This window comes from Gordionus sp. m RMFG-2023, chromosome 5 (genome assembly GCF_954871325.1).
Source record: "Gordionus sp. m RMFG-2023 chromosome 5, tfGorSpeb1-WG-v2, whole genome shotgun sequence".
Classification (NCBI taxonomy): Eukaryota; Metazoa; Nematomorpha; class Gordioida; order Chordodea; family Parachordodidae; genus Gordionus; species Gordionus sp. m RMFG-2023.
In genome coordinates, this window is record NC_088779.1 from 727,202 (window position 1) to 749,882 (window position 22,681).

The 22,681-nt window shown below is 30.1% G+C and overlaps 1 protein-coding gene across 2 annotated transcripts in view; it reads right to left on the minus strand.

The window, feature by feature from the left end:
• Window positions 1-1,156: 1,156 nt before the first annotated feature.
• Window positions 1,157-22,681, minus strand: part of LOC135929393 (uncharacterized) — a 30,454-nt gene continuing 8,929 nt past the window's right edge. Inside the window, exons 11-23 of one of the 2 annotated variants that reach the window (XM_065465947.1) lie at window positions 16,732-16,887; window positions 15,382-15,637; window positions 14,017-14,131; window positions 13,628-13,894; window positions 13,345-13,434; window positions 12,273-13,250; window positions 11,940-12,131; window positions 10,760-10,960; window positions 9,726-9,914; window positions 8,018-8,054; window positions 6,676-6,861; window positions 5,517-5,668; window positions 1,157-1,349 (exon numbers count right to left, since the gene is read on the minus strand). In XM_065465947.1, the coding sequence (XP_065322019.1) occupies window positions 1,272-1,349; window positions 5,517-5,668; window positions 6,676-6,861; window positions 8,018-8,054; window positions 9,726-9,914; window positions 10,760-10,960; window positions 11,940-12,131; window positions 12,273-13,250; window positions 13,345-13,434; window positions 13,628-13,894; window positions 14,017-14,131; window positions 15,382-15,637; window positions 16,732-16,887 (2,897 nt within the window). In that variant the 3' untranslated portion in view covers window positions 1,157-1,271. Of the gene's footprint in view, window positions 1,350-5,516; window positions 5,669-6,675; window positions 6,862-8,017; window positions 8,055-9,725; window positions 9,915-10,759; window positions 10,961-11,939; window positions 12,132-12,272; window positions 13,251-13,344; window positions 13,435-13,627; window positions 13,895-14,016; window positions 14,132-15,381; window positions 15,638-16,731; window positions 16,888-22,681 lie in introns of those variants that run through there. The other variant, XR_010572581.1, reaches the window with a different exon arrangement.

Consider the following 22,681-nt stretch of genomic DNA (forward strand, 5'->3'; position numbering starts at 1 on the left):
TAATAGTCTCATAAAAATTAAATCTTTTACAAAAATTTTGGAAAAGTCGGTAGCTACCTAGCCATTAGTAAATATACGTCTAATCTTAACCCTAGCCATTATCATATATAAGCATCTAACTCCCTATCCCTGAGCGATTATCTTTAATATGTATCTAACCCTAACTTATTATCTTAATATGCATCTAACCCTAACTTATTATCTTAATATGCATCTAACCCTAACTTATTATCTTAATATGCATCTAACCCTCTAACCATGAGCCATTATCTTTAATATGTATCTAACACTAACTTATTATCTTAAATATGCATCTAACATCTAACCATCAGCCATTATCTCTAATATGTATCTAACCCTAACTTATTATCTTAAATATGCATCTAACCCTCTAACCATGAGCCATTATCTTTAATATGTATCTAACCCTAACTTATTATCTTAAATATGCATCTACCATGAGCCATTATCTCTAATATGTATCTAACCCTAACTTATTATCTTAAATATGCATCTAACCCTCTAACCATGAGCCATTATCTTTAATGTGTATCTAATCCAAACCCATTATCTAAAAATGCATCTAACACCTTAATCCTGAACAATTATCTTATAATGCGTCCAAACCCCTAAACCATTATCTTAAATATGCATCCAACAATCTATCCCTGAACCAATACCTTTAATATGTATCTAACCCTAACCCATTATCTTAAATATGCAACTAACATCTAAACATCAGCCATTATCTTTGTATCTAATCTAAACCCATTATCTTAAATTAGCATCTAACTCCCTAACCCTGCGCGATTATCTTTAATATTCATCTATCTTAATCAGTATCTCTAGAAACTATTTTAATAGTCCAAAAGAGGGATGATTTCACAAAAATATTTTCCTAACTGGTAATCGAATCGAACAAAAGAAAAAAAAATATGATATAAAATAATGGCTATTAGTTTTAGCAAAATTTACTCTTGAAAGAATGGAATAATAAAGTTTTACAGCTATAAAAAAAAATTAAGATAAGATATTATAAAAAGTATCTATAATAAATTATTAGAATGATTATTTATAAATAAGATGACATAATATAAAATAATGACATTATATATTTAAAAAAAAAGGTTTCAGTACACTGAATATAGGTAAAAATAATAATATCATATTTTGGACGGACAAAATGTAAAATTTAACAAAATATTAAATACTACACAATTTATATTTGATAATGATGATTGGCTGGCTACCAAACAAAAATATCTAGGCTTTTAGACGAGATCAAAATCTATTAGTGTTTTGGCACATATGCTCCTTTTGCAGGCTAAATGCAGGAATTCGCAAATGATCTAAAATTCATTAATTAAGTAAAAAAAATTTTTTAAATATAATATACAAAAGCCTGGGATCAAACTAAAATAATCTTACAGGCCAGCCCAAAATCCAATCTTTTTTCCGCAAACCTTTAATAATTGTTTTGTCCTAATCCCCCAAAAATGTATAAAAGTAAATTTCCTATTTTATTTTTTTAAAATCCTTTCAATTCCCGAGTCCAGTGGGGAATTTAAATTTTTTTTTACGCTTTCAAGACGTGCAGCGCTCTATTGTGTTCTAAAGAAAATGCACTACAAATAGTGTAACGTCTGAAAAAAATTTGGGGGCCAAACAAACCGGGCAAAAAAGATACGGGTCAGGTCGGACAAAATTTTCTTTCGCATATATATATATATATTTGATGAATCTCTGATATTTCATATAGGTGATAATTCATAAAGTATAGTGTTTTTAATTTAAAGCCACTCACAAGGTTTATAAATAGTTGTTTGTTTTTGGTGTTCAACAACGCATATTTTGGTTTAGGGCCTTGTAATTTAAAAATAAAAAACGAGCTAGGCAACCTTAGTAAAAAAATTAAAACTCCGGGCCTAAAAATCCTCTTACTCGAAAATTTATTATCTTTAATCTTGTTTGAAATATACCTTTTGTACTTGTAGAGTTTAGGATAATTGGCATTATGAGTTTCAAACGATTTAAAATGGTTTTTGCAATACTGGTTATACTATTCCAAACCATTTTTATAAAATCAATTTTTTGAGGTGTTTAAAAAATTTTTTTTGAAAACTATTAGCGCCATCTTTCGTTTAAGTTTTTATAGTTATTTAAAATACAAAAAATTATAGCGTCATTTTTTAGTGATCTATAAAAATAATTAAACTTTTATAGCTAAATTTTAGATAAGGGATGGTATAAATTGTCACGAAATATTACTAATCTTTCAGAATATATCATTTAAAATAATAATTAAACATACATTTTTTAAATAAGGTTAATCTTTAAATCCATGATAATTTTCATTATTGTTAATTGTCTATCCCTGTAATTTACAGAGACTGTGAGCAATTCGTCAAATGAATAATCCATAATTTTTAATTTAAAAATAAAATTATTTGTATAATCAGTACCGTCCGTCGTTCCTCTCCTAAAAAAATAAATTATTTTAATTTATTTACTTTTTTTTTACATAAACTAAAAAAAAGCGTGGATTTTATTTTATAAGCAAAATATTAAATAATGATTATAAAAAATTTAATATTTATTATATTATAAAAAAATATAAAAAATCTAACTTTGTAAAAAAGTAAATTTTCAAACAAATACAATTAATGATTTAAAATTTTCGGATGGTACCACACTCTCGTCTCGGGTGATGTATTATTTTTTTTATATGTTATTTATATTTTTTTAAAATAAATAATAACATTTTTTTAAATGGATACCTTATGTATGATTAAACTTGTGAATGAGTTTTGTCAAAATAAACATTTAATATCGTCAGGAATTACAAAATAGTTTAGTGATCTGCATCGGGGCTTATTTTTGAAACCGATCCGGCCCGAAATTTTTTTAATAAATTTTGCCGACCCGGCACGAACTCGAAAAAAATTTACCGGCTAAGGCCCGATTTATTATAAATAATTATAAATAAACGATAAATATGTTATATGGCGTCTAGTTTCTATAAATTGTTCTAGGTATATGCATATTATTATTATTGTTATTAATTTAAAAGAAAATAATATTGATTTTTTTTAATGTATTAATATATTTTTTTTTTTATTGATTGATTGTTAGATTTTAGTTTTTGAAAAATAAAAGATTTTTAAGATAATCTCAAAAGTGTTCTAGATTTTTAAGTATAATCTCAAAATAAATAAAATCGAAATAAAATTTTTTTACATAAAATTGATAAATTTAGATAAAAAAATTTATCAGGCCTAAGCTCGACCCGGCCCGGCCCGAATTTTTTTTAAAAATATAGGCCCGAAGCCCGTTCGGACCAGGTACGGGCCGGGCCTACTCTTGCAGATCTTTAATATACTTCGTGCAATATCATATTGATACTTCGGTAGAAAAAAAAAACAAAAGTTTGCCATACCGATGAAATAAGTGTGTCGTAGACCTTTTTTTAATTATTATGATCTTCATTTTGGCTCAAGCCGAAATTTATTTAAGATTTGTGTCGGTAAACGGCTGAAAACTCATCTAGTTTTCGAGTCTAAAATTGACTCAGGCCGGCTTTTTGAGTCAAATTTAGCTCGAGTGGGCTCATAACTTGATTCGAAATTTATTTATTTGTTAGCGTTGTTAAACGGCTAGCCGGATTAGCCTTGAATCGGCTTGAGCCATCGATGAGCCGGCTTGAGTCTGAGCCGATATTTTGGCTCAAAATCTGGCTGAGTTTTCGGCTAAGCCGGCTTGGCTCAGCCATTTAACAAAACTAGTTAATACTTGTAGAAACTATTTTTTAACATCATTACATGGATTTTTTTAATCGGGTGATTCATTTATTTTTATAAATTTGTAAAGAAGAAAAAAGAAAGATATTTGTTTTTTTTCTTCTTCAAATCAAATTATTTGTTAAAATTATCAATGATATTTTGAACATATCATTTTATAAATAAAAAAATGTGTTAGAAGAAAAAATGGATACCGATCAAGTTGACAGTCCTATCAGATTGACTAGTAGACTCAAATGACGTATAATAATACCTAGACTGACGATGCGTTCATTAAAAGTGTACATAAAAACAGCTGGGGACGCCATTTTAAAAATTTTAAACGAGAGGGCCATTCCTAAGTCCGATGCGAACTTTATTAAAGGATTGCCTAGCCATCGAGATAATAAGGAAGCAAGTTATCAATTTAATAGTAGTTTTTAACATGAGAATAATTACTTTATGTGCCAAAATGGCGGGTCCAGCTGATTTGCATTCAACGACGTTTTCAAATGCATTATTACAAATGCATCGTCAGGCTAAGTATTATTATTATATGTCATTGAGTATACTACAAATTTTTTTTTAGATATCTACCATTATTTACTACATTTTTTTTAAAAAATTCTAATATCTAACCTATAACATTAAATCTCCTCAAAAAATCAAAATAAGTCCCGATATTTCTTCAAATTTTAAAAAGAGGGGTTCTAGTTTCTAACTTAGCATATGAGATACCCCAAGTTGATCCTTTATCCAGTACTCTAAGCCAAGTCACTCCGCAAAGTTCCCAGACATATTAAAATGAATATTACTTGAATATGTTTATTTTTATTTGTCTGTCAGACCCCACACTAGTGTTTTTTTATGATCGCATTAAAAAGTTTGATAGTAGGTAAATATTAAATTTTATCGTGGTTTAACCCAAAAAAGTGCATCGACCGAATGGTAGAAATACCGTCTAACACTGAGTTCAATATCCGTTCGAGTATCATACTCTGAGTCTTGGAATTCATAACCTAATTCCGCGAAAGATTAAGATTAATAACTTTCTTATAACATGAACATAAACCTTAAACTACAATAATATAAGTAGAGAGAATTTTCAAATTTAAAATAGGAGAAAAATAACTTTGGAATAGGCTTAAGTGGTCACAATCACAGTGGGATATGATCTAATACAATTTAACAGCTGATCTATATTTTAAAAAAATTTAAAAATCGATCAGCTGTTAAATCTTGTAAGATCGGGGATCCCACTATGATACGGGTTAATACTTACGGGAACCAAAACCAGAACCCATTTTAAAGGATCATAAAATCGATTTTTTTTATTCCTATTTGAGCTTTCTCAAAAAAAAAATAATCTTCATTTTAAAAAAATCTTCAAAGATTTTTGAAGAGCATTCTCAAAATCTGGTTTCTGTTTTAAAATGTTGGTTGCGTGAATTGATTTTTGTTAAGAGGGATTATTTCAATTATTTATTTTTTTATTTTCTTTAACAGTTTGGAAAACGGAATACTAGAAAACAGGGGTGAAATTTTAACAACCGAAAACCACTCCTCAAGGAACTGTGAGACAAGAACCACATTGAAGCAGATTTTTTTTCTTGAGACAAGGTTTTAAAGTTCTGATTAATAAATTCGACTTTAATGGTTCCTTTTTTGGAACTCAATTATAAAAATTATAATCCATCTTTTAAATTAATAAATAAATCCAAAAAAAAAATAATAATAAACCCAATCGATGAAACAGGCCACAAACACCGCTAAAACCATAAAATTTCCGCGGGTAACGTAATCGATGCTAGCTATAACCAATATTTCGAATACCAATAGATAAACCTCGTTGTCAACCAAGAGGAGTCGTTTTATAGGACTTAAAAAGGTATCTAAAAGCGAGCGAAAAATTTAATAAATATAAAAAAACTGTCGAGATAAATTTCCAGATTTTGTTTCGCCCGTAAAAATTACAATAATGTTTGGTGATGCAAAATGGCTACCTTCTAGCCGATTTTTTAAAAATGGCTAACTCAGTAATTCATCCAAGGAAAAAAATATATTATGCGAACCTGAAGATTTTTGTTCTGGCACAAAGATTTGGACATTTTATTAGAAAAAAAGAAGATCTTAAGGCTTAAGCAATATTTTTTTTTCTGGCTAAAATATTTGAGTTTTAAGCGTTTAGTGACGAAATAGGGATATACTCAACATTTAAAAATTGAAGTATCTTATACGCATGTGCAAATATACGTATTTCCTCAACAATTTTAAAAAAAAAATTAGCCGCGCGCGTTCTAGTGATTGAACGTATGAGCGAATTATGTGTCATATGTGACGTCATTAAATTATCGCTCAAAAAAACGATTTTGAAATTACTTTTGCGATTTTCGTCGTGCAATAATTTATAATGCGAAAACGCTTGAAAAAAATGAAACGATTTTTTAAAATGTAAATATCGAAGAATCGCTAAAATGCTATAGTTAGAGCGCAGCCATATTGAATATATTTAAATTTACATGTTTCCTAAAAAATTATTTTTTTTTCCATTTTCTTTTTAATTTTAATTAAAACTATATTTCAAAAGTGGGGAAGAGGAAGGCTTGAATCTTCCGATACTCCAGAAACCTAATTACAAAATAAATTCAAATTCTAGGAACTTCCTATACATTGATTGTGCGAGAAAATAAAAAAGAAATAATGTTATTATAATTGCCTAAAGACAATATGCATCAAAGTCAGATAAATGAGACAAAATGTTATTATGACAATGTACCCAGGCGCGTAGCTAGAAATTTCTTCGGTTAAGGAGGGGTTGAGGGTGGGTTAGCAAATATATCCCCGAAAAAAATAAAATGTCCTGCACTGTGTCCGGCATTAATAAAAAAATATTATTTACGTGGATATAAGTAGGACATGTGCAAAGGTAGGTTCATCTCGATGTTCAACACCTTCTCGATTATCGTCTTATAAACTATTTGGTAGGGCATATAGTGGAAAAAGTTTTTGCTGAGGAAATCGATCAGGAGACTGTTGGTGTATTGATAGGCCATGATCCTTTTATCCAGCATGTCATTCGTCGTTCCTATCGTAAATATTCACATCATGAAAAAAGTTAATTAATCAATCTAAACGTTAAATGGTCAGCCTAGATAACTGACATATTTTCGAAAAGCATGCAATTAAATTGAGATGCAATATTTCTAATACATGGCGGTAGCAGGATAGTAAATACTGAATTCGAGAATATTTAAAATTTAAAGGAAAAGTTTTTAAAAAAATGAAGGGACACGTGATGTTATTAAAATGGCGGCTCGTATATTTAAATATAACTCTAGTAGACGCCTGATTCATTACAGACACTAACCCTAGCCCACATCTTACCATAGTAAATTTTTTTATGAGATGTTTAAATGCAGCGCCCTAAAACCCATTAAAATAGTGGGTCTTAGAATAATTAGCGGTTTATGGACGCAAAAAAAGAAGGCTTAAATTTAAAATAATACGGTTTATTTTTTTAAAAGATGCGCAAAATGAATATATACAAGTGATACCAAAAAATATTTATACTGACTTATATTTGGTTGGTAAATTTTATGAGTTGTGAGTGAGGATTGATTTTAAATAACTATTATTTTATCTTCTCCTTACGGAACGTTTTCACATCTCGAAATTGAAATAAGAATTTCCCCGACAAGTCCATTATATTACTTACCACATGTCCTCTTTACTAATATAAGGAAAAGGCCAATCGTAAAAACATGATTTCCCCATTCCCTCGCTCGATCCACTACCACCACGCTAGATCTTGAGAAGGAATTAGCAAAGGTCAGTTAAGCACTTTCAGCCCAAAAAACCTATAAATTATGCCCGAAGTAAAAGTTTCAGTTAGAAATTAAACTTCCTCCATATTCATTTTTAAAGAAACAAAGGGTCTATTGGGACTTTTGTTGGTTAAGAAATGTCAAAATTATTTTTCCCATGAAGATAACCTTAGGGGGAGGGAGGAGTTATTTGTTTCTACAGATTTCTTCAGGTGGAAAAAGAGAAAGCTACAGTGAGGGGGGGGGGGGGGTTATAAAGTAAAGCATATGTTTTGAGTTGCGACCTCAATTTTTTTTTAGAATAGCTTCTTAGCAAATAGTGTCAACTTTGAATTATTTTATTTTTTTGTTTTACGCGACTCTACATAAACTAATCATCACAACACAAACAACGAATAAACTATTTAACAAATTTACCTGGTTTGGCGATCGTTAAAAATTGGTTAATCAACGGCTGCGACGTAAATTTAAAAAAAAAAATTCAGATTTTTTTTTAAAGATAAATAATAATCCCTAAATTTTCATGTAATATATCCAATACTAAATTTTTAAAAAAACAGATTAGGAAGTAGTCTGATAACAATTAAAATTGACGTTCCGTAACGCGTTTAACGGTTTGTAGGTCCCCGTCGACCTTTTTCGGTTCGTAATACGCGATTTAATGTATCACATAAAAGGATTTGGCGGAAAGATTTAGTATTTCCGGGAACAAGACCGGCCTACCTGACCCGTTTTTTGGACCGATATTTGGGCGCGTTCGTAAACGGCTCAAGATACCGACAGAAATACGGGGTGGAGTTTTAGACTTTTGTGTGCTAGCATACTAATCTTATTTTATATTATTACGGGGGTTAATTATGTTTTCTTAATTATCGTGAAATGCCACTACAAATTCAGTATTTTTAAAGATTTTTTTCCGCGAAAATTTTAATAATATAAATTTTCTTCTTTTTCATATACGTTTATATGTATATATAAATATATCCTTGAAAACATTGTACACAAAATCCATTAATAAAGAAAAAAATATAATATTTAACAACAAGCTTCCCCTTCTTAAGGGAACAAAAACCCGGGACAAGTGATACATTTTGTCGCGTAAATCTAAAAAGATATCAATCGGCGTGTAAAAATTCAATACATAACTGACTCGCACATAATTCGATATTTATTTTTTTCCGCATCGTTTCATAAACTTTCTCTTGGATCGAAAAATAAAAGTTCGTGGTTAATAAGGAACTGTAGATATCGATTCATATCTTACAATACTCGGCAAGATACCCAAATCTTACCGATAATCAACGACCGGTACAACGGATGTAAATAATCGTGTAATCAATAATCAAATAGCCGTACGACCCCGAATACCGTATGTCCGATAACGTCAAAGCTGAACGATACAATATCGAGACGACAAACCAGAGATACGAGCTTTCATATACCGCCAAAGTAAAGTAAGGTGAAAGATTAGATATCAAGGGAACATCAACTATGTAATTGACGTACGTTCTGGCCCAACTGTATAACAATGCTGTAACGGCTATTATTGAGGAACAGAGAACGTTTATGAAACGATGCAGAAAAAAAAGAGTAATATAAATATAATTCTTGAATTGTATGTGAGTCATGTATTGAATTTTTGTACGCCGATTAATTTCTTTTTTTATAGTTAAGCGCGAAAATGCATCACTTTGCCCCGGGTTTTTGTTCCTAAAGAAGGGGAAGAATGTTGTATTTTTGAGTTAATAGATTTTTATATAAAATATCTTAAGAGGATATATATCAATAATATTTTTGTAAAAAATAATTATGTATGCTTTCATGAAAGAAAACACATTAACCCCGAGGTAATATAAAGTATTACATGACAACAATAACACAAAACAACTAAATTTATTTTAAGTGAATATCCTATTACGACAAAAATTAATACTATTGGTAGAACTTTGATAATAAAAAATTTTTTTTAAATCACATGTGCAGTGGTTAATCACGTGATAAATATATTATTGATAAATTGCCGTTGTGGTGGAGAGTATTACGATATCGAATTATATCAAACAGTTATTTTCATTATTTATATATTAAATAAACATTTAAATTTCTTAAAATGAACGAAAAAAACTTGTTGAATGGCCAAAATGGATTGATTTAGGAGGTTGCTGGTGGAAGGATTAAGACTAATCTCGTAGCACTTGCCATTCATCAGGGAAGGCGGCTGCGTTTCTGGACCGCCTCCAAGAGCTTTACTATCCTGATCGGAAGGAGAATAAGGCGAAAAATTATTGGCCCCCATACCAGAATCCGCGAGTTGCTTCATTTTAAAAATAATTTATACAACTCATTACGGTAAAAGCATTTTGCCTATCATTTTCGACCTTAACGAGTATATAACTTTAAATAAGCTAATCAGTTTTAAAAAATTGATATTATACAGGTTCGAAAAGAACATTTTTAGGAGGGCCGTAAGAATTCTATTTTAATTAGATTAGTTAAGTAGTTGAATATACCATATCATCTTTTATTCGAAAAAAGGAATGAGAAGTCACCTGTTGTGCATGATCGATGATATATTCGATAAAAGAAAAAGACCACCCAATTTTATTGCACTTTATTCATTACAATTTAGTTTATAATATCGAGGATAGCTGTTCCAAACTCCCTTTAAAACAAAAAATCGATTCAATTTGGAAAGAGAACTATTCTACACCCATCGAGATACAAATTTATACGCGATACTTCTGGCATATAAAAATAAAGTAGCGAGAAAAAAATATGTCATGTATTTGGCGCCCTATCTCATATTTTTCGCAGGGAATTAAAAAGATGTTATAAGCGGAATTCGAGGGCCGGAACCGGAAACGCTTTAGAGCGCGTACATTATCGCGAACCCTTTATAACCATATTTTTTGGTGGGCGATTTGGAGAATTTAGTTGTAAAAATCGGGTCCGACTTATACTTAATCCTTAAAAAAAGCGAACATCCGGCAAGGTCCGAAAATTTTTTTGACGGGCCCGTACTGGCATTATCCCAAATTTTTTGACATTTCGGATAGTTCACTCCGCACACTGCTGGGATGACGATTGCAAAATCGTAAATTTAAATATATAAAATCAATATTTAAAATATAATTTTTGAAAAACACGAAAAAACGAAACCTTGCTATATCTTTGTCGAAAAATGAATTCCTCGAGCGTCAAATTTCCCGTTCCAAACCCGTTGACGCAATGAAGATAAACGGCGTAATTTTTTTCCTTCAAGACCAACAAGGAAACGTTGTTGGTTTGACACAGGGTGATCAATTTGGGGAATATTCCCAGCCGACTTTGGCTTTTGTTCAAGAGTTTTAGCCGATTAAACTTATTAGGAATGAGAAAGGGGATAATTAAAATATAAAATGAGATATTTATTATTTTTATTAGAGAGCTGCAGGCCCGGCCCTAAGCCCGGCCCGTATTTTAATTTTTTTAAAATTTACCCGCACCGGGTCGGGCCTGAAATTTTCAAAAAAACCGGACCGAACCGGGTTTTGATTTTTTAATATTCGATGAGATTTTTGATACGAATAATAAATTGATTTTCATCTTTATTCGACGAATACTAATAAGTAACTAGGCATTATGTCTAGGAAAACAATGGCTAAAATTTTAGAGTTAAACCACTTGAGATCAATGATCCGTGGATGGAAACGCCATTTTGAGCCATGAATCTTCAGAGATTAAAAAATTCGTTGTCGCAGAAAGAATCCTTCGTTAGCCCGATAGATTTTATTAATTTGAAGGGGCTTGGGGCCAAATGATCCAGGATTACCTGGTACGGAATGAATGTGAGGTTGTTTAAAATGATTGCATTTGTTAGATTTTGCGGCTATTCAACCCTAGAAAGAGAGGGTAAGGGAAATGATTTTACGAAATGATTTACACAGGTTTGAGTCCAGAGCAAGGGGTGAGCCTTAGCTTCTTTTCTTAAGACTAAACGGGTGTAGATTGTTTTTTAAATAAATCATTTTCTCGCGACTTCTTTCTCAAGGTCGAAAATAGCAAAATTGACATATGCGAATCATTTTTTAAAAAAACCACGCATCGATTCCAATAAAATTCTGATATTCCTGGCTTATTTAAATCCTTGGCACTTTAGAGAATTATTCAAATTTACTGGGCAAAAATTACGTTTTATTAAGGACGATTTTAAAGAAAGGATTTGTCGTTCAACTGCATTTCCATCCTTGGATAATTAAACTATAGTTTTATAGCAAATTATTTCCCTATTATATATATATATACAAATTTCGAAGAAAAAAACGCATCATTTATGTTTCAATTTTAAGATAGGAATTACCAAAAACAAGAAGAATTGACGACATACGCATGTGAGAAATGCCAGGACCACAAAAACGACGGATAAAATTGCGAATCTGAGAAGGCCACTCACGGGCAGGCATGTCAAGGTTGCGTTGCCGTCCGTGTACACATCTATCCCAGGAGGATCATTTCCGGTATAGCAACGCGCGAATTTGTTATATTCAATCAGCTAATTGGTCATGTTGTTTATTTATTTATAATTCATTATTGTTTCGCAAAAAGATTATTTTCTAATATTATATCCCAAATTTAAATTCAAAATTTCATTTATAGCATCATTAAAAAAGATAGAAGATTTATTTTATCAAACCTGAATGATCAAGAGTCCGGTAAAGAGAACCTTCCTGTTAGGAATATTCCTGAAAGTCTGAATCTTGCACCAATATTCGATGCAACGCATGATCCTGCTAGCGCTACCCGTGTTAATGTTGTTACTATACTTTTCGTAGCCAATCCCGTTATTCATTTTAGGATCGAAATTTTTATTGGCCACCATTTCGAATTCTGTTTTGATTTTTCCATCTTTCGTATCGTGATGGTGTTTTGGTAGAGATGTGGGAGAATTCGAGGAAACGTGTTTCCGTTTGCTTTTCTTATCTCGGTGGTCGTGCCCCTTCGATCGTCTGCTTCGGGTAGTATCGTCCGCTTTGTGATCATTACTATTGTTATTATTGACATTATCGTCCGCTTGAGGAGATACCCCTATTTCCGGTTCAGAATTTTCGTACCCTGGATTATCGACAAAATAATTGTTATTATTATTACGATTTTTCCGGGAGTATTTATTATGATCCTTAGTTGAATCAGTGTTTTGATAATCTCTGTGACTTGCGATATTCATGTTATTCTGAGGGGAGGGGTTATATAGATTGTAAGGATAAGGAAAGGGAGAAAAATTTGAAGAAGGATCGATGAAGCCGTTATTAGGAAGGGGATAGTTGGGATAATTAGGTTGACCGGGCGCGTTATTGAAATGAGGCGACATAAAATAGGGAGGCCAAAAGGGTACCGAACCAGTCGGCGCGTTAAATAACTCGTTCTGACCAGCGTACATCCTTTCTGGAGGGGGGTATATCTCGTGATTAAAAGTCGTTTCCTCTTCTCGCTCCGCGTGTTTGTTTTTTTTATGCTTTCGTCTGCTTTTACCATGGTGAGCAGACGATAATTCCTCTTCTTCCTTTTTATCGTTTGGATAGGTGTTGGGATTCATGAAGTTAATATTCTCCCAATCGATAAAAAACAATTCGTAATTAGTTTGCCGGGATAAATGGTACAACAAATGAATGGCCTTCAATAATTTTTTTTTGTTTTAAGTTTAAATTTTTCAAAAATCAAAAAAAGAAAGCAGAAGATAATATGTATTTAATAAGAAAAAATAAAACCAAAAATGATAAGGCAACGATGATGCACAAAACGAATGGTCTTTCTTGAAACCTTGTGGGCAAAGGATAGTTCATATTTTCCTTGTGGATCTAAATAACGTTATCCATGAAATAAGAAGATTTTAAAAATGGGTAAGTTATAAAAATTGAATAATTGCCTTATTCGTTAGAAGCTTTGTTGGTAATTATATATAGGTCATCATTAATTTCAATAAGAATAGATTCTAATAAATCAACTGAATTCTGGGTGATTTCATTAAATCGTCCCATATGTTTATTTTACCTTATATCGGATGGACACGATCAGAGATAACGTAGACACGGTGGCGAAAATCAGAAGCGCGAATGGCCCACAAAAGTGAAAAAAGAATTTGATCAACAAATCCAAATCGAGCGTCTGCTTACGAGCATCGGCCTGCCTGACCCAAAGCCAGACGCGCAAGCACGAATGCGCGAAGCAAATCCAACCAACCACGGCCAAGATGATGAGGTTAGTACGACCGAGCATGCGCGAGTGAGGGCGGCCCACGTGGTCTATGTTGAGAATCGTCTGATTTTTTTGAGGGTATAAATTTATATATTTTTCAGTTTAATAAATAATCTTGGCTATACATTTTGCGCAACCAATCAAATATTTAGAGTCAATATTTTCTTGATTTTATTTTTTAATACTTCGACATGCCTTCCAGAACCAGCGATATTGGGAGTGGGATTGAAGTACGTTTTAGAATCTAATCTTTCGTATTGGATTAACATTATGATGTTAGGTATCCCTTTGCTATTGATTCTACATATGGTAGATGAAAGAATAAAAAGAATAATTAATAAATAGATAGCTAATGAATGGTGATCGAAAAATGATGAGTTTAGGGATCATTCCACGTGAAATGGATTAAGTTTCGTGGATCCTTTTCCAAATCGAATGAAACTTTGCATGATGATTATATATGTTGTACTTAAGCTCCAACTTAATTAGTTCCGCACGGATATATGGGGTATTAAAGCTAAAAAAAATAGTATCCTAATATGAAAAAATAGATAAAAATAAGGATTTCTTCAATATATATAAATGATAGAGACCTATATTTGGTATCATTAGATAACAATTGAAACCCTTTCTCTTAAAAATAATATAATTTCTTTATAAAAAGTCCAGAAAGGAATGTTGAATTTTTAATATCTTTACCGGAGCTTAAATTTTATCAAAATTTGTTATAATATGTTCGTTAAATAAATCTATATAAAGTTAAATTTTAAAATTGATGTTGGGAAAAAAAACGTTATTCAATATTCTAATAATTAAAAAAAAATAGATATATATTCGCCCGTAAAGGTGGGGGGGGTTTATTGCGGCTGTTGTCATTTAAAGAAACAAACTATACTTTTTTTTTCTTCCACGTTTACAGAATATATTGATAACATTAATTTTTATATATTTTATACTTTTAAAAACTATTTGAATTTAAAATTAAAAAATATTTATCGACTCTCCTAAATTTTTAATTAAATCTGTATTTAAAAAAAGTTAGACTTAAATATATTTTTTAAAAAATTTAATCTCTAGCACAAGAATGGAATAAAAAGAAAATATGCTGGCTTTAATCCATTAGTAAAACAAAACTATATTTAAACAAATTAGGAAAGTCATAATTAATGTTACATCGTTTTTTTTTAAAAAAAAAACTAAATTCGGATAATAGCTTGAGCTACGTACTGCCAAATGTGGTTACAGCATTATCTCTGATTCTAAGGTAAAGTATCGTTCGAGAACATCAATGCTTCATTGCACAAGGAACCGAGGAATTTCAAATTAAATCATATAGGAAAATCAAATACCTAGCAAAAATTACGAGGGTGTTAAGTCAAAAATAATTTGGGATGAAACAAACATACAACGAATTTTAAAAGATGAAATTTTACGCGCTATAAACTGGCACGCAAATTTTGAAAAACAAGAATTCGTTCAAAATGCTCCAGAAGGTTCAGTGGATAATATTGACAGGTCAGCTGTTTTTAATGGTAATTATTAATACTCACAAAACGTCGACCCTTTTGGCGTACTGAACGAAAGATGGCATGGATTTGATCGCGAGTTGCGGATTTTGGGGGCGATTGAACAACAAATCGACTACGTTCCCGGAAGATGGATGGGTGGAATTAACGGGATGAGTAAACGTTGGGAAGACTTGATCGACAGTATTGGAAACGTCGAACAATCCCGGGGATGCCACGTTTTCGGCAACGAAAAAACGGCGATAAAAGGAACGTTCGGACAGCATTCCTTTCATGTCATCTTGGGCAGGGGAAGATGCGTAATGACAAAAAAATTAAATTACAAATAATTTTACCTTTTTTTTTAAACTCTTCGTAGCCGAATTGGCGCTGAATGCAGGGCCAATCTGTTTTTTTCTTCAGTTGAACGTGTTAATTTTTCAGACTTTAAATCGTTTTTTTAGCGCGTTTTCCCGGAAATACATTCCAGAAAACGTAATCTACTCATAAGTTAATGGCAATTTTTTTTAAAAATTCATAGGGTTAGGTATTTCTAAACATGCTGAACTCATTTCTAGTAAAGAAAAAAAAATGTAGAAACGCGTTCAAAAATGATTTTAAATTTGAAAAAAAAAAATAAACACATTAAATTGAGAAAACATAATGGACAAAATTTTTATGAAAGTTGATTGGTTACATATTGGACGTAGTAAAAGTTTTGAATAGATTTATATTAATTCCGATATTTTAAATTCTTAAATTAGAATATTTAAAAAATTCTTATATTTACAAGAATTTAATTCTAAAAATTACTCTATTTAATTTTTTATTTTTTTTAAATAAATTTACTAAAGTTCGAATTTTATAAAGCTTTATAGTGCGCACAAATTGAGCGTTTCAAAAAACGCTGCGTTGCAAGCGGCAAATAATGCATTTCAAAATGGCCTCGCGCAAATTGGTAAAATTACCGTTTGGCGTTAGCAACCATTTTTCAAAAAAAAACGGAAATAGGTTTGCTTTTTCATTTTGTAATATTATATAAAAATGTAATATAAAATAAACTTACTTATAATCCTAAAAAAAGGGAATATTTTAGAAAATTAAAGAAAATAAGAACGCAGACGATAATTATAATTTTTGAATTTTTTAGAACTTATTTAAAAATTTGAATTTGACGGATATTAATAAAAAAAAGACAGTTACGTTTATTTCTTATTTAAAAATATCGGCAAAACGTAAACGCTCAATTCGTGCGCACTATTATTATTCGGCATCAAATTTATCCTTAATTTTTATATAAGATTCATTTCTACACATATTTGACATAAAAATGACTGCTATCCATTTCTAAAACGTTATGTCGGGCTTAAAAATAATCCTGTCATATATAATTACCAGAGGCCATAAATTCGCGCATGATATTCTTGGAGGATGTATAGACGGGGAAAAAGGAAGAAGGGATTGATTCTGATTCAACGTCCCTTTTGGAATCGCTAAAGATGTACAGCGGAATAGGAATTAGTGTCCCCGGAGAGTCCTTCATCGATATGTCTGTTTTTTTTGAGTATAAATATTATATTCGTAGTTTGGAACGCGAAACCGGGTCGAGTCTAAAAACCGGAACTAGCAATCGGAACCGGCTTTTTATAACTTACTCACCGAGTTTACGACCGGTACTGAAACCTACAACTGGTTCCTCCAATCTAAGAGCCAAAGCCAACGACGTAAATAAACTAGATTAATTTTAGCCCAAACATGAAAGTCTACCATTAGTAGTGTTGTTAAACGGCTCGTTTTGAGCTTCGTGCAGAAAAATATTACACAAACCTGAAGATTTTGCTCATAGAAGGAATAAAGGTCTAGACATAATTATTGAAATCTAGAGGGTTTCTCAATATTTTTCTAGCTTAAATATTGAGTTAGCCGTTTTTAAAAAATCGGCTCAAAACGAGCCGTTTACAACACTATCTACCAGAGCCAATGACATTAACTACAGCTGGCTTCAATGTAAGTACCATTTAAAAAAGGAATCGTCAGTCCAGGTTAGTATTTAAGCAATCATTTTTGACCAAAAGTGGGAAACCCAACCTTTTTTTTTTCTCGAAAAGGAACGAGAGAAGGGGTGGTTAGGGGGGGGGTTAGAATCGGTTTCCTAGAAAAAAAAAGATTCGAATTCTTTAGAATAAATATTCTACACGTGCCTAAATACATTTCCCGAAAAGTTAAAAATAATTTAAATTTAAAAAAATGGCGGTAAATAAATGATTAATACGTGTAGAATACCTAGGTTCCACGTCATTACAGAGAAACCATTACAGAGAAACCATTACAGAGAAAACAATTACAGAGAAACTTTTACAGAGAAAACAATTAAAGAGAATGTCGTTTAAAGAGAAAACAATTAAAGAGAAGAAACTTTTACAGAGAAAACAATTAAAGAGAATGTCGTTTAAAGAGAAAACAATTAAAGAGAATGTCGTTTAAAGAGAATTTTTTTATAGAGAATTATTTTATAGAGAATGTATTTTACAGAGAAACTTTTACAGAGAAAACAATTAAAGAGAATGTCGTTTAAAGAGAAAACAATTAAAGAGAATGTCGTTTAAAGAGAATTATTTTATAGAGAATGTATTTTACAGAGAAAACAATTAAAGAGAATGTCGTTTAAAGAGAAAACAATTAAAGAGAATGTCGTTTAAAGAGAATTTTTTTATAGAGAATTATTTTATAGAGAATTATTTTATAGAGAATGTATTTTACAGAGAAAACAATTAAAGAGAATGTCGTTTAAAGAGAAAACAATTAAAGAGAATGTCGTTTAAAGAGAATTTTTTTATAGAGAATTATTTTATAGAGAATGTATTTTACAGAGAAACTTTTACAGAGAAAACAATTAAAGAGAATGTCGTTTAAAGAGAAAACAATTAAAGAGAATGTCGTTTAAAGAGAATTTTTTTATAGAGAATGTTTTTACAGAGAATGATTTTATAGAGAATGATTTTATAGAGAATTATTTTATAGAGAATGTATTTTACAGAGAAACTTTTACAGAGAAAACAATTAAAGAGAATGTCGTTTAAAGAGAAAACAATTAAAGAGAATGTCGTTTAAAGAGAATTTTTTTATAGAGAATGTTTTTACAGAGAATGATTTTATAGAGAATGATTTTATAGAGAATTTTTTTATAGAGAATTATTTTATAGAGAATGTATTTTACAGAGAAAACAATTAAAGAGAATGTCGTTTAAAGAGAAAACAATTAAAGAGAATGTCGTTTAAAGAGAATTTTTTTATAGAGAATTATTTTATAGAGAATGTATTTTACAGAGAAACTTTTACAGAGAAACATAAAGAGAATGTCGTTTAAAGAGAATTTTTTTATAGAGAATGTTTTTACAGAGAATGATTTTATAGAGAATTTTTTATAAAATTTTATTTAAAGAATATGATTATATTATAAAAAATGTTAATCTATATAATATATAACATTTTTGTATAAATTTGTGTAATTATTACTTAGGGTGTGCATATTGTTTTTCTGATACTATGTGTTAACTTTTATTATAAATATTAAATATTTCGATATGTATGAAATACTTACAAAAGACCAATCTTACATCTCAATTTACCATCATTTATTTAATACATTAATATTTTAATTATCTTTTTGCTAAACTTTCTTAAATTTGTTCATCATTTGAAATAAAGTGAGTTTTTTAGAAAGAGATACTAATTTTGAAAGAAATCGGTCCAATAGATAAAATTTAATTTTTTTACATCATTATATTTGGTAGCATTAAAATAGAGTAACATTGACACAATGCAAAACTCTATTTTTGAATTTCAGAAAGTTTTATAATCTTATATCATGTTTAAATAAAATTTTCGAAGGTTAAAAATTTTAAATTATAGATGTGACACACGGATAATCTATTCTTTAGTTAAAAGATATTTGTCAAGAAGCGACAAACCTTAATCGTACACCTCTATGTGGTTATCAAAATATTTTTATGGCAGTAGAAGTGTTTATCAATTGAAAACAATCTATGTTATGTTATTCTATATAAACGACATTCTCTATCATTGTTTTCTCTATAAAAGTTTCTCCGTAATTGTTTTCTCTATAATTGTTTATTTTGTAAATGTTTGTCACTAAAGACCATTTTAGAATATTTTAAGTAATAATTTAATTATTTTTTTAAGTAATAATTTAATTATTTTCTTTTTAAATTTTGATAAATTATTTTTAAATTATGGCTGAATTTATTTTAAGTAGTCGAAACAATCAGTTACTACTTCTTGATTTTTACTTATTTCAAAAGGAAAAAACATCTTATTGGAGATGTATTCAATTCAATGTGGACGAATGCAGTGGACAAGCAAGAACTAAGAACGGAATCCCTATATTCCACAATCATAAACATAACCATGTACCAGACATTGCAGATATTGAAGCAAGAAGAGAGCTAAGTAGAATTAAACAAGTGGCTTCTAGTTCCCAATCTCTGCCCAATAATATAATAGCCGATATATCATTGGTATGACCAAGTCAATCAGGCCTACAGGAACGGCAGGCGCTCTTCCTACTTGGCGTCTTTTCCTTCGAATTGTCCTTTTAATTAAGGAACAACTGGGCATTTTCCCAGTGGCGGCTATGGATATATTGCTAGATATATCGGCTATTATATTATTGGGCAGAGATTGGGAACTAGAAGCCACTTGTTTAATTCTACTTAGCTCTCTTCTTGCTTCAACATCTGCAATGTCTGGTACATGGTTATGTTTATGATTGTGGAATATAGGGATTCCGTTCTTAGTTCTTGCACGTCCACTGCATTCGTCCACATTGAATTGAATACATCTCCAATAGGTTGTTTGGTTAGATGTTTTTTCCTTTTGAAATAAGTAAAAATCAAGAAGTAGTAACTGATTGTTTCGACTACTTAAAATAAATTCAGCCATAATTTAAAAAAAAATTTATCAAAATTTAAAAAGAAAATAATTAAATTATTACTTAAAATATTCTAAAATGATCTTTAGTGACAAACATTTACAAAATAAACAATTATAGAGAAACTTTTATAGAGAAAACAATGATAGAGAATGTCGTTTATATAGAATAACATAACATACATTGTATTCAATTGATAAACACTTTTAATGCCATAAAAATATTTTGATACCAATCGAATATCAATTATCCAATAATAATGAACAATTTTACTTTATGATAGTGGTCATCATGATCACCGATGCATAATATTTTCTACCATTAAAAATTTACAATTTTTATCAACATGCGATAAATGGTATGCAGATGACACATTCAAAACATGCCCCCCTCTCTTCCAGCAAATATACACCATCCACGGGATGAAACATAAAACCATTATTCCCGCTATTTATGTTCTGATGGCATCACGTCGCCAACAAGATTACCTTAATATTTTCAATCAAATTAAAAATTTCCAAATTTTTTAAATCCAAAAGTTATTATGATTGATTTTGAATTAGCAGCCTTATCTGCTTTTAAACAGTCATTTCCAATGACTGCAATGCGCGGGTGTCTGTTCCATGTGTCGCAATGCATATGGCGCACGGTCCAGAAAAATTCCCGCATTTGCAATGCATACAAAAGCGAAACTAATTTTGCTATGTATATAAAGATGCTAATGTCACTGGCATATGTCCCAGTTGAGGACGTAATTCACGGATTTGAGGAATTATGTGCCTCCATATTCTATCAAGAAAATAGGGCTATTCTCGCCCCCTTGATAGAATATTTTGAAGAGACATGGATTGGGAAAATGATAGCGATGGAGAGGAGGTCTCCAATATTTAGTATTTCCCTATGAAATTGTTATGAATCGACACTAGCTAGTGAACCGAATACAAATAATTCTGTAGAGGGCTGGCATCGGAGTTTTTCATCTCATATAAGTTCCCATCATCCAACGATCTGGAAATTTATAAAGAGTTAGTAATTATATTGTATTTTAAATTTTAAAAATCTTTTCATTTATAGCTCTCAAAGACGAAGATAGCCTTAATAGTTACAAATTGGAACAATATTCTTTAGGACTATTAGCTCCAGTGTCAAAGAAAGAATATCGAGAAAGATCCAAAAGGATTCTTCTAATTGTTGAAGATTTCCATTCAAGAACCATGATGGATTATTTAAGGGCTTTATCCCACAATTTAAATTTAAATGTTTAATTTAATAATATAATTGTATTTTTTTATATTGGTATATTATTTATACTATGTTTATTTGGATTTATTATGAATAAAAATTTATTTGATATTTCGAAATGAACATTGCTAACCTCTTATTTGGTATTTTATCTAGGTTTATCTTATAATAACTTCATATACAAATGGTATTCTATTCTCTAATTTGGCATTCACAAAATATAAGAAAGCGCTCTATATAACATTTATTTCTTATTTATCATCATTTTAAGATTATCTAAGGTTTATGTAAATCACGGATAAATTACACCAAAAGCTCAATAATTATTTTTGAGAGCGTTTTAAATTTTTTAACCAATTTTAAAATATCATATGAGAAATTCTAATAGTTTTCTCTATAAAAATTTCGCTAGTTATTTATGAAAAATAGTAGTGACTAGTTATATTTAAAAAAAGAAAACTAGTAACTGTAACTAGTTATATTTCTCCAAATTTAGCTACTAACTTAACTAATTACAGTTACATTTCCAAAGTAACTTTTACAACATTATATAAGGTAATTATAATATTTAATATTATTTCAAATACTGTAAATTTTTTTCCTTGTAATAATTACACAAATTTTTTATAAAATAATCATATTCTTTATAAAAAATTCTCTATAATAGTTTTCTCTATAAAATAATTCTCTTTAAACATAAAAAATTCTCTATAATAGTTTTCTCTATAAAATTATTCTCTTTAAACGACATTCTCTTTAAACGACATTCTCTTTAATTGTTTTCTCTGTAAAATACATTCTCTATAAAATAATTCTCTATAAAAAAATTCTCTTTAAACGACATTCTCTTTAATTGTTTTCTCTGTAAAAGTTTCTCTGTAAAATACATTCTCTATAAAATAATTCTCTATAAAAAAATTCTCTTTAAACGACATTCTCTTTAATTGTTTTATCTGTAAAAGTTTCTCTGTAAAATACATTCTCTATTAAATAATTCTCTTTAAACGACATTCTCTTTAATTGATTTCTCTGTAAAATACATTCTCTATAAAAAAATTCTCTTTAAACGACATTCTCTTTAATTGTTTTCTCTGTAAATGTTTTCTCTGTAAATGTTTTCTCTGTAATGACGCGATACCGAATACCTAACCT